Source organism: Cheilinus undulatus, linkage group 12 (assembly GCF_018320785.1).
Source record: "Cheilinus undulatus linkage group 12, ASM1832078v1, whole genome shotgun sequence".
In the NCBI taxonomy this organism is placed as follows: domain Eukaryota; kingdom Metazoa; phylum Chordata; class Actinopteri; order Labriformes; family Labridae; genus Cheilinus; species Cheilinus undulatus.
Genome location: NC_054876.1, coordinates 35,052,064 through 35,065,793, shown reverse-complemented (window position 1 = coordinate 35,065,793; position 13,730 = coordinate 35,052,064). Strand labels below are relative to the sequence as shown.

Below are 13,730 nucleotides of genomic sequence, written 5' to 3'. Positions count from 1 at the left end.
AGAAAAGAGTTGAACACTGTCCCCCAAAAAACATGTTTAATCGTGATGGTCACAAAAATCATCTCAGCGGGACAAAAACAGCATTTGGTGAAATCATATAGAATAAATAAATGTAACTCAGTCCCACAGAGTTTATCACATGTAAACAAGCTGTGTACTGTATATGCAAGCTACATTCACCGTCCTTTACATGCACCGAATACAGCCTTAAAAAAAACTTAAAATATACCAGGAGAAACCAAAGGTGCTAATAAAACATGACATATAAACAGCACAAGCACAGAGGTGGCATTAAAGTGGTGGAATCGTTTCCCTTTTAAAACACACGTGGACTCAAAACACTTTTGAGTCTCACTGGACATGCTCACATTACCTTGAAACAACCTGAAAAAAAAAAAATCAAATCACATTTGAGAGGCAGTAACAAAAAACAGAGCGTAAAAAGCAGCTCAGTTCAGTTTGTGCTGAGCCAAAAGATTGCTCTGTCTGAGCTCATAACTCAGATAAACCTAAAGAAAAACACAAGAAAGACACGCCTGTTTGAGAGGAGTTACACCACGTCGTCAGTGTATCAAACCACTGTTCAAACATCTAACAGTTCCTTCAACATACATGCAAATGGACATTCAAATCATGAAACACAATCGAAATACAACTGAGAAGTTGTAGCAAACAATGGTAAAACACAACTAAAACAGGCAGAGAGAGAATGAGGGGGGAGATCAAGGTCGAATGGGGTTAAAGAGAGGGGAGAATAAAACTTTCTTTTTGCTCCCAAAGATGTGGTCAGACTGAAGTGAGAATTTGTCTCACTAACATGACAGCAGGAGCAGAGAGTCACTAAAAATGGCCAATTATATTTCCCTGCACTCAGCCCTTTTTTAGCCCACATACCGGTAACCCCTTTACCTATCCAAACTTTAAAATGACCTGTAATTTTCTTGTCCTGTTCAGTCTGAGCGCACCTTTGAGGTTACAGCAGAAATGGGAGGAGCGTTCACATTCCAGCCGCTGGGGATTCAAGCAGAAAAAGAAAAGAGCTCTTTACTTCTTCCACACAGTGTAGAAAACCCACCTGACAGGATGCTGTTAAGGACTGTACACAACAAAAAATATCACAAAAGGCAGAAATCTGTGGCACTGCTCATATAGGAATCTCAGTTATCACAACACAAATGCAAATGCTGGACTAATATATGGCAGCGTTGTTAAAGCTGAGACATTAATATACAGTCTTACAAAATATCTGTTGAGTTTGTGATTTTATACACAGCAAAAAAGTGGCTTGTATTTAAATATCCAACATTTATGACATAATTAATTGTAGCCCCTTTTACACATGCATTGCACTCCTGAGTGTCCAAAATTTTGAGGGGCTGGCTGCATGTTTGAATACAAATAGCTGATTTTTTTCCTCCTGATATTATCTGGACTTTTTCTGCCAGACCCAATTTTTTTTTTTTTAAAGTTGGGGATGAGCATCAGAAATATTTACCGTGGGTAAGATGATGGTATGCAGCTGGTTGGATGTGTGTGCATTCAACAAAGCTGCTTTGTTCTCGTTCCTGCTTTCCAGTTTATTCTTTTCCACTCATTCATTAAAAGTCTCTGCTCACAGTAATCCAAAGCTTGATCCAAAACAGGCAGCAAGACTTTGTTATGGTTCTCGAGAAAGTTTCACCTCTCCTCCAAATGGCTTCTTCAGTTCTTAACACTGCCTGGGGTGAGATATTGAAAGGCAATCCTTTCTGCACCATTAAAAGACTAATTACCTAGGTGCTGGACCACCTGACATGAAGAAGACTTCAGCAGGAAAAATGAAATGCCTACATTAGCCTTCATCAATTCCAGTTGCTCATTTTGTATCAAGCTTTGGAAAATCTGAATATGTCCGCCTCTACACACTTCCAATATAAAGGTAAATATCAGCTGTGACAAATTTCAGCAGCTGCATCCTTCAGAGAGCTTATTTAAAGAAGATTATGTTGGAGACTTGCGTCAAAGTTGTCCTATTTTGAAAGCTCCTTCTAATGTAACTGATAAATGCAGCCTACTTTTCCAGGCAAACACTCAGCGAGTTCAGAAAGTATTCAGACTTCTTCACCTCTTTCAGTTTTGTTATGTTACGGCCTGATGCTAAAGAAAAAAGCAATTTTGTTGTCATTAATCTACATGCAATACCCCATCATGACAAAGTGAAAACAGAATTTTAGAAAAGTTTTTCCAAATTTATAAAACAAATGAATTTCTTAAACTTTAGCATCTGCAATATACACACTTTTTTTTTAAGTGAAGAGGGTCTGAATACACTGTAGGATGCCTCCAGTGCATCCTCCATGGCCCAGCATAGTCTGAGATTTAATGAGCACCAATAATACAAGTTATGCAAGATTCATTTTGAGCCTTTTTTTAACCTATATACCAATCCAGGCTGGCAGCTTGGAGGAAGAAAGCCTCCACACATCGGGAAGGATCCAAGTGGTAGGCTATGTGTGCCCCATGACTATCAAAACTTTAAAAATTAAGTAATGGTTTTCAACTCAGTCAAATACCTAAAAATACTGATATTAATCAGTTGCAATCTAGGATGTTATGTGATTTCTAGGGGTGCACCGATCAATCGGCCGAAATCGGAATCGGCACCGATTTCCTTAATTTAAGGGGAATGGTGATTGGCCGATACTTAGATAAGATCGGTGGATAAGATCGGTTTCATATGTACCTCTATCTACTAAATTGTGAAAAATAAAAGACTAAAGGAACTGATATAATTTAGTAGTTTGGACAGCAATGCTCTGAACTTTTAATTTATATTTGAGAGAACTACCTTGTGCAGTTAAAACAACAAGTTTGTATTGTTTCACAGGTATTGTTCAATGTTTTTCAATAAAATAAGATTGGAACATTGAAGGTGTAAAAATCAGAATCGGCAGGTCAGGCTTTTTAAAGATCGGTGATCGGCCAGAAAATTGTAATCGGTGCACCCCTAGTGATTTCTGTTGCGAGCTAGTTCTGGTGCAGCTACCTAGATTCATAGAGATCATGTTTAACATTTAAAGATGAAAGGGTGAAACAAACAGGAATCCTCCATAAACCAGACCTTCTCTATCATTCTATGGAGTCTATGAAGACCTAAAAGGCTGGGTCCCTAGCAGGCTAGGTGCCTTGAAGGATGCTAACCCTGAATTGAGACACAGCTGAGTAATCACAGGGTCAGATTAAGTTGCTTTGTCTGCCACCTTGATATGTTCAGTAGCATTCATACATCTAGTCCTGCAGCCTTAGACCTGCTTTCCCATCTATTAGAGAAAATCTTCACCTGTGAGGGACATGTGTGAAAAGGGAACTCTGGAAAATGTCAGGAGCTGACAGTCCTGATTCCTTTAAAAAATCCTCAGAAGTTTAATTTGTCAGAGGGGCATTTTGAGTTAGCACAGTGATAACATTTAATGTGATTAAAGGATACAGTTCCAGGTAGGAGGGCACACACACCACCTCTTTGGAGAAGCTCACAGGACACGAGAGCTTCCCCAGCTGCTCCTCATACAGACTCAGTGCCTCTTTCAGATTCACACTGTTTCCCTGAGAGCCAAACGTAGAAGGACAGGAATAACACATCAGTTAACAGTGACTTCTCTCTGTTTAATCACTCTTACCATGATCAACACTCCCACAACTATCAGACTATCAATCTTAACTATAAAACACTGGTTATACTGGGCTGTGCTACCTCCACTCATGATCCTATTTCAACAGGTAATACATTACAAAAAGATACCAAAGATCTGTCAGGAATGTAGAAGTCTTCAATAAAACAAATTTAGACTAGTTATTTCATGTCTGACTACAGTTGACCAAAGTAACATTTAACACATGTATTTTAAATATGGTAAGTGTTGAAGAAAAACACAAGACTCACCTGTGTGAAATATTTGCCAGAGGGATGCAGGACTTTTATTGACAGATCTAAGATGAGACGCAGGAACTCCCATGTAGAGTCTAAAAAAGCAGATTAACTGTGACATCGCTGCTAATATGTAATTTATAACACATTAAAAACATAGAGAAAGGAATAGAGAGACCTTCTTCTGGCTCTGTGGATATTGGGACTGCAGTGAGGTCATTAATAACATAATCAAACATCCTTCCTTCCTGGACATACTTCTTCAGCACGGGCACACAGTCCTCCACTAGAATCTGTGCAAATAAAAGAAGAATCTGGTCATGGCTCAAAATGATTAAAATTACAAACAAGTAAATATCAACAACAACAAAAAGTCATTGCTAATTATTTAAAGCAAACAATCACAAGGTGACATCGGCTGGGGCCTGGGGTGTGTCCAAAGTCGTCTGATTAGATGTTCCCTACACACACAAACTCAGCCCCTGACATCCAGGGGCCAGCCCCCTGGAGACCTGCTTTTTTCACCAAGGTCAAACCCTTACGCTGAGGTCAGGATTAGGCAGAGAGTGCTGGGCATCTGCCTGGACCCAAGTCCTTCGCTGGACTGGATGTTCCCTAAGTGCAAACTCAGACCCCAACGTGCCCAGCTCTCCAAGGCCAAACCCTAGATCTAGGGTTAGGGAGGGGTACCATTTTGGGCATCTGCCGGGGTGCAAGCTAAGTCCTGAGGCACAATTTAGACCTCAACATCCCAGGATTGACCTCCTAAAGCCCTGCTCTTTTCCCAGGGGCCCAAACCCAAATGCTAGGGTTACCGTTAGTGGTAGGCATAGGGTTTGGCCCAGGTGAAGTCCTGAGCACCCTGATTGGATGTTTCCCAGGCGCAAACTCAGCCTCTGCATCCCAGGGCCAACCGCTTGGCCCAATGTGTACTGGGACAACACCCTAATGCTAGGGTTAGGGTCAAGCAGAGACTGCTCTGGGAATCAGCCAGAGCCCGGGTTAAGTCTAATTTGATGCTCCCTGCATGATCTGACCCAGAGGTCCCCTGACCTCCAGGCCCAGGTTAAGCCAGGCTTAGGTGTCTTTCCCACCTACACATCGACACCTGACTGCAGGAGCTGGGGATTAAACCCACGACCTTCTAATTGCGAGACAACCAATTCAGCCTCCTGATCCACAATTGCCATTTTTTTAAATGCAATTTATTACCCAAGAGCAAAAAATAATACTCATCATAAAAATTGATTATTTAAATTATTACAAGTTTATAACAATATTTGTGTGTTACAAAGAAGAAACCCTATTAAGGTGTATTTAACTCAACCAGCTGATCTTAAGGATCCTGTGTCTAATGTTCAGCCTAGAGAAGAAGAGATCATTCAAAGTGCAGCATTAGCTCATGAATAAATTATATCAAGTACTCACTTGGTAACAGTCTCCCTGTAGGCTGTCAAGGATATTTCCACAAGTTACCCTCATGTGAGCTTTGCACCCGTCTATTACCTTCTGGTCAATGTACAGACTCTATTAAGGAAGCATTGATCAGATAAAGACGTACTACTTGAGGAGTTTAAATACATGGATGAAGAATAGTTTGACAAATCCAATGCAATAAAAGGATATTTCCAACATGGTGATCATCTTTGGTTTTTGTTTGACCACCTCAGCCAGGATGCCTCCATCACCTCCTCCAAGTATAAGCACCTCTTTTCCAGCGTAATTCTCTTTTCCGTTACCTATAATGGCTTGGGTGTAGGCAAAGTCACTCTCCGCCAGGTCTGCAAGATAAAACAACCATTTAAACACAACATATATTTCAGTGCACTTCAAACTAACTGTAGCAGTCTCTAGCATTGGCAGACATTGTGCAATGTAGACTTGTATTCACTTACTGACATCTCCGTTGAGAACAAGGATATTCCCAAACTGCTGTGAGTGCAATATTTTTATGTTTTGGTAAGCAGACTCTTCTTCGTAAACCACTTGGTCAATGTCATACTCCATCAGTCTACCATCCGCTGTGGGCCAGTATCGGTCCACTTTTGCTCCTCGTACAAGCGCTGGGAGCCTGGGAATGAATATTTGTAAACAAGGATGTTGATCATTATAACTGCACCATGTACACTGAGTAAATTCTAACATTTACAATGAGTAGTGCCTTGACACCCACCTCTTAATCCTTGTAATATTGCCTTTTAAGAGAACCTTAAGCTTCTTTTCCAGTGCATTTAAAAGCTGTAGAGAAACAAATGAAACAAAAGCTAAAGTAAGGAATATCCTGAGTCAAAAATTGGGGCATCAAAACACATATGTAAGTAAATATCATTGCAATTAGTTGTACTCTGGTTGTATTTTCTGGCAGTCCAACTATTTTTCTTTAAAGAGGATGTGCAGGAGTGCATGCAGAGGCCCCACAGGCATGTTCAGGCAATACTTTTCACCTTACTGCATGTGTCTGTCATACATCCCACATGCTATTTAAAGCATCGCTATCATGTCCTTGAAATACTTTTTGGCATGGATTTTTATGTCTCCAGGAAACACTGTACAAGGGGGTTTACTGCATGTCTATAAAAAGTTGTAAAATGATGTTCTATGAGAGGTACGACAACAGCTTTATATCCCTTTAGAATTATAAAATACAGACAAATTCAAAGACATGCAGCACTTTAATGCTTCCAGTGTGTTTCACTTACATTGTCTAGTTGTGCAATGTTGTCCTCCTCATAACACTGCAGATCAATGGTGACCAACCCCTGGGAGTGCACACGTAGAATAGCAAACCTGTGAAATAAAGCAGAGAAAACAAAGATTTGAACCTAAGCAATAAAATAAAATGGCCATACTTCATTACTGAGTAGAGCACCTAAAATCTATATTTGCATTATTGCACTAAAGTGTCTATAGGGTTGTCAAGTAATTCAAATTTTGAATGGCTAATCTCAGAATTTCTATTGTTAATTGCAAAAAAACCCTCCCCTTTTTCTTGTACTTTGAAATTCAACTGTTTTGCATTAAAACCTTTATCAGTTCCTTTAAGATTTTTGTACCATGTTAAACTTAGGATAATTGACTTCCTATCTGGATCTAAACCTTTTATATTAAAAGAAAATAAGAAATGTTGGGTGGATCAAAAAATTAAGACATAAACATTACCACAGAAAAAAGCTTGAATGTTTACTCTTTTCGAAAGTTCTTAACAATGCCAAGCTTCTGTGCACCACTCCTTTAAAAGGAACCCTGCATGATCAGATAAGTTCATCTTGTTGGATAGATATTTGTATCTCTCAAATTATATTGAACTAAAAAACTCACTAGATATCTGCATTTTGAGTAAATTTGAGATTATAAACTGACCAGGGGGGCGCCATGTATTGGTCCTCGCTGGCGGTGTGACATCACAGTTCTGCAGTGCTCCCTGTGAGCGCTCCTCTCTGTTGCTATGCAGTAACTGTTTGTCAGATGGTTTTGCAGCTGTTGCTACCATAAAAGCTTTCATACCAGACACAAGTTTGCTACTTGTTGGTCTCGTCTCCCTGCTGTCAAAGCTCTGTCATTCCTCCTACATTTTACCTCAATAAACCTCCCTACAAGTGACTGGATTCAGTGTATAGTGGAAGCGTGCCGGGAGCTTTTTAAAATAAAGGCATTATGTACATACAAAGGGAGTTTCTCCAAAGAAATGCTGAAGGGGACTTTTACTTTGAAAAGTGCAAACCAGAAGTTCTTTCGTACTGGTTGCCAGTCTGAAACAGCAGTTATTGCATAAAAACGGCAAGGAGTGCTGCAGAACTGTGATGTCACACCACATTCAGGCAGACAATAAAATTGTTAATGTGGTTCAATTTTCTGCAGAGATGAGAGGGTTTTTTTTCAGTAGTAAAAGCCTGACACTACTGGAATCCACTCCCAGAATCATTTAAGTATTAATGGCAGTTTTGGCATAATAATCTGAACCACCAAGTTTAGGGGGTTGCTTCAACTGCATTCAGTCACATTTTCTCTTTGGGCTGCATTCACACAACAAACAAAGGGAGAAAAATAGTTTTTATATGGCTGGATTATAAGAAGGATCTAAAACTAACACTGCTGTTTTAAGAGTCTTTAACTTGCATTGTTAGGGGAAATATGCAAATCATTTAAGCTCTTACAGTTTGTGTAACAAGTCTGGGATAAGTGTGAGGTAGTACAAAAGTCATCAATCATTGAGATCTACTCTGAGGCAGTTTTTTTCAGCAAGTATTTGTCCTCCTTGTGTCAGACTGTTGTTAAAATAAAGTCAAATCTTAAAAGACATACTTTAATCCCATCAAACTAAATATGATTAAATTGGCTCTGTCGGCATAAAAAGAAAAACTATGCAGTTACACTAGTTTCTCAGTCTTGTGCTGTTTGGTCATGAGACTAATACTGTGAGCAGAGCAGATTAGGACTCATATTCACAAAGCTTTCTAAGTACAAAGAGCTGCTTCTAGCATCGAAATTGTAACTCTTACAACCATGACAGTTTCTAAAAATATCCACTTAAAGTCAGAACTAGATCCTTGTACATACAAAAGTTAAGCACAAAGCATTTTGACTCTTAAGAGGGCACCTTAAAAGAAAGCTTGTTGGGAGAAGTAAGGAGGACTTTTAAGAGGCTTAAGAGTTGCTTGAGCACAGGAGAAGATGGAGAAATGTTCCCCAAATACTGAGCGTGTTTGCATGCACAGTTGAGTCGAGCAGCGGTTGAGGTGGTCTGATGGGGTGACTATCCTTGGTCCTTGTATTCATGCATGAGGGAAGAAGTGACTGAATGACAGGAGTATGTCCACCCCGTTATAGTTGATGGTGATAGTGCATCTGTCAGCTTGTGATGGAAGGAACTTCATTTGGTTGACATATTACATCCATCAACGCTGCGTCCCATCTATCAGCTCAAACCAAGGAGCCCTGTGACTTCACATAAGTTAGCAAGCATACCATGCTAAGAACATGGATGTCTTTAGCACAGATGAAACGCAAGCTAGGTTTTGCATTTGTGGTGAAGCTCAAGGCAGATGACAATGCTATACGCTCCTGTAATCTGCAAAAATGGTGATTCGGCCTGTGCTTCATTTTTACAAGGCCTGCACAACTGATACTTTAACCGTCATTGGGGTAAAATTTACACAAGGCTGTGTTTTAATTGCATCTAATTTCAGATCGATACAATTTTAATATCTGTCAGTCGCTTACTTTTTCTAAAAGTTAGTTTTATGGAACTTGGTGTCATAAAAAATTATTTGCAAAACAAATTTTATTAATCTAAATTTATACCTACAACCGCAATGCAAGAAAATGTACCCCGTAAGAAATCATTGGTTTTCCCTCTGTTTTATTTTACACCAGCAGATAAACAATAGATACCTATATAAAAAAACTTCAAATATCAACCCTCAACATGAATACCACAGGCAAAAAAGGAGATTCATTATTTTGAAACATCAATACATTTGCATGATGCTTTTAGCAAAGAAGCATCTGGTGGTGAGGAAGAGCAATAAGTCCTGAAAATGTTGCATGTGACAGATCATCAGCAACACAGTGGTCTAGTTCTTTTTCTGTAGTTAATGAGCTTCTCATTGCCTATAGTTAAATAACTGCTCATGATCAATGTTCTTATTGAAAATCAAAGCACTCTAATAACGAGTAGATTTTACCATCGGCTGACTTAGGTTTTGGAGATCCCCAGCGGTTCTAGTGCTAACTGAGTTTTAATCAAGATCACAATTTTGGCCTTCCCGTGATCAAAGAAACACAATTGCTGACAATTATTTACTTTTACCTGCATGCTCTGCTCGTAGAAACGTGCAGTCCTCTATTAGGAATATTTTCTAAAGTACATTATCCTTTTTTAAATCATGTGTGATTATATATCATGTCCTGTTAATATTATCTCAATGTTTCTCTTAAAGGATTGATATGATTACAATAATTCCTCATGGATTAATCATTTGAGTAATGTCCTTAAAGGTCACAGGACAAGTTTATGTTGGTCTCAGAGGTCCCCGAAACATGCCTGTGAAGTTTGCTGCTGTGTCTGTGTCTTTAAATGTTAATGAACTGTCTGACTCCACCCCTGACTCCGCCCCTCTCAGGAAATGGATGTGGCTTAATGAATGTGGTGCTCCTGATCCTCCTCTGATCCTCCTCTGGCAGCTGATAGGAGGGTCAGGAGAGGAGAGCGGAACTTTCTTCCAAGCCAGGAGGGTGAACCGATCCTGGGGGCGAGGCTAACTTCCCACATGACCTCATGAGAGGAAAATCTGAGAACAGCTTGTATCAGCACACATTTTCTGAAAGGTGTTCTGAACAGCGACATGCTACTGAGTGAAAGCACACCATTGCTATGTGTAACTGGCCAGTCAGACTCAAGCATTTAACAGAGTTGTGTAATAAACTAATGTTAAGAGTTTCTATGTTTCTTATCTCAGCTAGAGAACTGAACAGCAACAAACCTAATCTCAACTGGTTTTCAAATGTTACAGTGCCATTTTGCAGAAACTTTGTCCAAAGTAGCGTTCATCTGGGAGCAAGTACAACCCAAGCAAGGATCCAAACAGCAGGAAAAAACTTTGGAAAGAGCCACAAACTGCTTCAAGTCAAACACAGGTGCTGCCATGCAGAGGTAATGCACATGGCGTATAGAAGCATGGTATAGAAGTGAACACACTCATCCCTACATGGATCAAAGTTCTAGTGTTTGAGTTTTTGCAAACAAAAACACTGCAGCTGTCCCAATTTTTTTTTAGAAATGTGGTAATATACTTATACAAGGGGGATGCCATGAATATGACGTTATCTCAACTATTTAGACCAGACCGGGCTTGAATAACCTGACTAAATTACCTCCAGGTTTACTTTATGAGACAGCTTCACTCAGATGCAGTTCCAAAGAATTTCTAAGATTACACATGAATTTAGGTAGCTACTTGGATAACGTAGTTATTCCTTTAAAAAAAACAGCAGTTTTCCACCATTCACCTTCAAAAGTCACTACAAGGGTTAAGAAAAATTAAATAAATAGAGCACATGGAGCACTAAAGAAAGGGCAAACACAACATGGCTAGATTTTAGAAACTAAATATGCTGCATTTAGTCCTATATATTCAGTGTTCTCATAAAAAAATGGTTTGATTGAAATTGATACCTCCAGAGGATAAGCCACCTTAGGGAACATCTTTCAAAAATCTTGAGGGTAAATCTCCAGGTCTATGGTGGTCAACAATTCTAATCTAATGCACAATTTAGTTTAAATATTCCAAATTGTGTTGTAAGACTTTTTTTTTCTTACATCCCTGCAAAAACAACACTGAGAGCACAAAACTTATTTGTGAAGAGTGATGACCCACAATACAAAATGTCATTCTTACCGGCCATTCTTTCCAACAAATGTAGCGAGATATCCATGCCCATCTGTTTCATGGACAGTCTCTGTCATTTCCTGCTCATGAAATATGGACAGCAGACCAGGAACTGTTGAAGCAGAGTCAACTGGGAATAGACAGAGGAATAATACAATCAAAAGTCTCAATGCTTCCAGCATCAACTACTATCTAGATAAAAATACTCAAATAAATGTAAAGGTTTGTTCAAATCAATTAAAATATACAGGTAAATAAGTACTATTGACAAGCTTGTCAGTATTTGGGTTGAGCTCCATTGTGCACACATGCCCTGACAGTGTCATATTTTATTTTGTACTGCTGTGAATTACTTAATTATTTCACATGGATTAATATGTAAGCGCCTTTTAATGTTAAAGCTGATAAATGTGGAGTAAATCTATATTTTGTTCTTGATATATTATCTTAATTTGTTGTTTTAACTCTGTCTTGTAAGGTGACCCCAAGCACTGTGAAAGAAATCAAATGTAAGATGCACTGATACTACAGCTATTATATGCTATAACTAGTGCTGTCAGTCACTATTCAACTATTTAAAAAACTCCATTTATAATAGACATTGTAATTAATCAATAATAACAATCTAGATCTGGTGTTGATCTGCTGGTTGTGTGATGGCATCAGAATAACAATAATCAGCATTCATGTTTTAATTGCACTTTTTCACACCTGTTATTATTAATCATCATTGATCTACACTTTTGACAGCACTAGTTATAAGTAACAGTTAACAACAGTTAAATATCTATTTCAAAAATATTTGACGAAAACCTGTTTTACCAAAAAATGTATCAAACTGAGTTTGTAAAAATAAACTATAAAATAAAATGAAAAATTAAAGGACTAAGGAACCGAGTGGCTCTACATAATGTTGCTTTGAACCTTAACTTTATATTTTAGCTTTATAAAAAATGTTCTTTCCAACCTCTTTAAAATCAAGACAATATCTTACAATTTATTGGGTTTTTTTGCACCCTGTATTTGATTTTATTACCTAAAACTACAAAAAAAATGGTGGAAATTACGTCATCTCTTGTGCGACGAAGCTGAAACGAACATAACTGTATTCGCATTGTTAGCCAAAGAGGTTTTAGAGCGCTCTCCAAAGCCATGACTGTAGAGACGAATGAAAAAAGAAGTAACGTTTAACAGCACACGTCTATGCAATTAACATTTAATTAAAATATTTTCCTAACGATAACTACAAGGTCAAAACTCCAACTTGAGACAAAAATGCACATATATCTGCTCCTATTAGCCATGTGTCGTCAAAATCGATATAGCGTTGCTGTTTTGAAGGGCAGTGACAAACTAGCAGGTTGATGTTAGCAACCTAGCCAGCTAGCTAGCATGCAGCCCTGATGCAGTGAGTGTAACCTGAATGCACCGGCTGTCTCCCTCCGCTCGTCGCGCTCGTTTTTTACCTGCCGTAGAGAGGCTGATGTCGAGAGTGTAATGTCGCAGTGCCATGTCTGAGTGCAACCGTCATCCATGCCTGGAATAGACAGGCTGCGAGTATTTATCTGCAGAGACAGAGGGAGGGCCCTGCTACCACTGCTGCTACAAACCGCTGCTACCACTTCCCACTCCACTACAGCAAACCAGGCGTGGCTACGGCGGTGCCAGGGGAGTGTGTGGTGACACTACAGAGAGGAAACATGAGCCAAGAGAGTTATCTGCTCCTCGACCTCGGCAAAGGTGCGCGGAAGAGTAGTGGGGTTACGCATGAACGCGCGACACTTATGCTGTAATGTAAATCTATGTCTCACCAAGTTTTACATTCACAAGAGTCGCGTCTGGGTTCATATCTCCCAATTTGTTTATCTTTCTGAATGAATTTAAGCTGTAAATTCTTTGAAACTACTAAAAGGAGCTAAAACCCAAAAGTTTTACAGCATCCTTTAAGACTTTCCCACTGAACTGAAGAATATTTAAGAGATAAAAATAACATATCTTGCAAATATGTTTTATCTACCTTCTCTTTTCCACATCTTGATTTTTCATTTATCAATTCAGACCTTTTGCACCTTTTAATTCCTAAACTCTCTCTGTTTGTATGTTAGTCTTGACAGATTTATTATAAATTTATTTTCATCTACCTCTCCAGCAGCAAATATGTATTCACACACTCTTCCTTAAACAATATCCGGTATGGGCATCTACTCAGTCATGCTCTGAGCTAATCCCCCTCTGTCGTGACCTCTCTCGAGTCAATCATCCTGCCGCTGTCATATTTTAAAATCTATTCTCTTCTCCTTTGCTGTCTGTTGTTTCAGTGTGAGCAATTTAACCCTCCACCACCCCAGCCACCTCCATTACGTTTCACCCATGCTCAGGTGCACTGTGCATCCTGCATCCCCTCATCGCCGCTTCCAGGTCCTCTCATCCTTTGCAAT

General features: G+C 39.2%; 1 protein-coding gene across 1 annotated transcript; it reads right to left on the bottom strand.

The window, feature by feature from the left end:
- Positions 1–21: 21 nt before the first annotated feature.
- Positions 22–12,918, bottom strand: sms (spermine synthase). Its single transcript, XM_041800667.1, has 11 exons — positions 12,759–12,918; positions 11,302–11,422; positions 6,604–6,691; positions 6,078–6,142; positions 5,800–5,975; positions 5,531–5,685; positions 5,333–5,422; positions 4,083–4,197; positions 3,920–3,999; positions 3,467–3,582; positions 22–1,075 (listed from the first exon to the last, which is right to left on the bottom strand). The coding sequence occupies exons 1-11, from the start codon at positions 12,802–12,804 to the stop codon at positions 1,045–1,047; spliced, it is 1,083 nt and encodes a 360-aa protein (XP_041656601.1). The 5' UTR covers positions 12,805–12,918; the 3' UTR covers positions 22–1,044.
- Positions 12,919–13,730: the final 812 nt, after the last annotated feature.

Bases quoted from the DNA above. Each gene is read 5' to 3' on its own strand.
- sms (XM_041800667.1), bottom strand. From the start codon at position 12,804: ATGGCACTGCGACATTACACTCTCGACATCAGCCTCTCTACGGCAG. The intron at 11,423-12,758 runs GTAAAAAACGAG...GTCTATTCCCAG, and splicing joins CATCAGCCTCTCTACGGCAG to TTGACTCTGCTTCAACAGTT. The intron at 4,198-5,332 runs GTGAGTACTTGA...TTATTTGCACAG, and splicing joins TACAGGGAGACTGTTACCAA to ATTCTAGTGGAGGACTGTGT.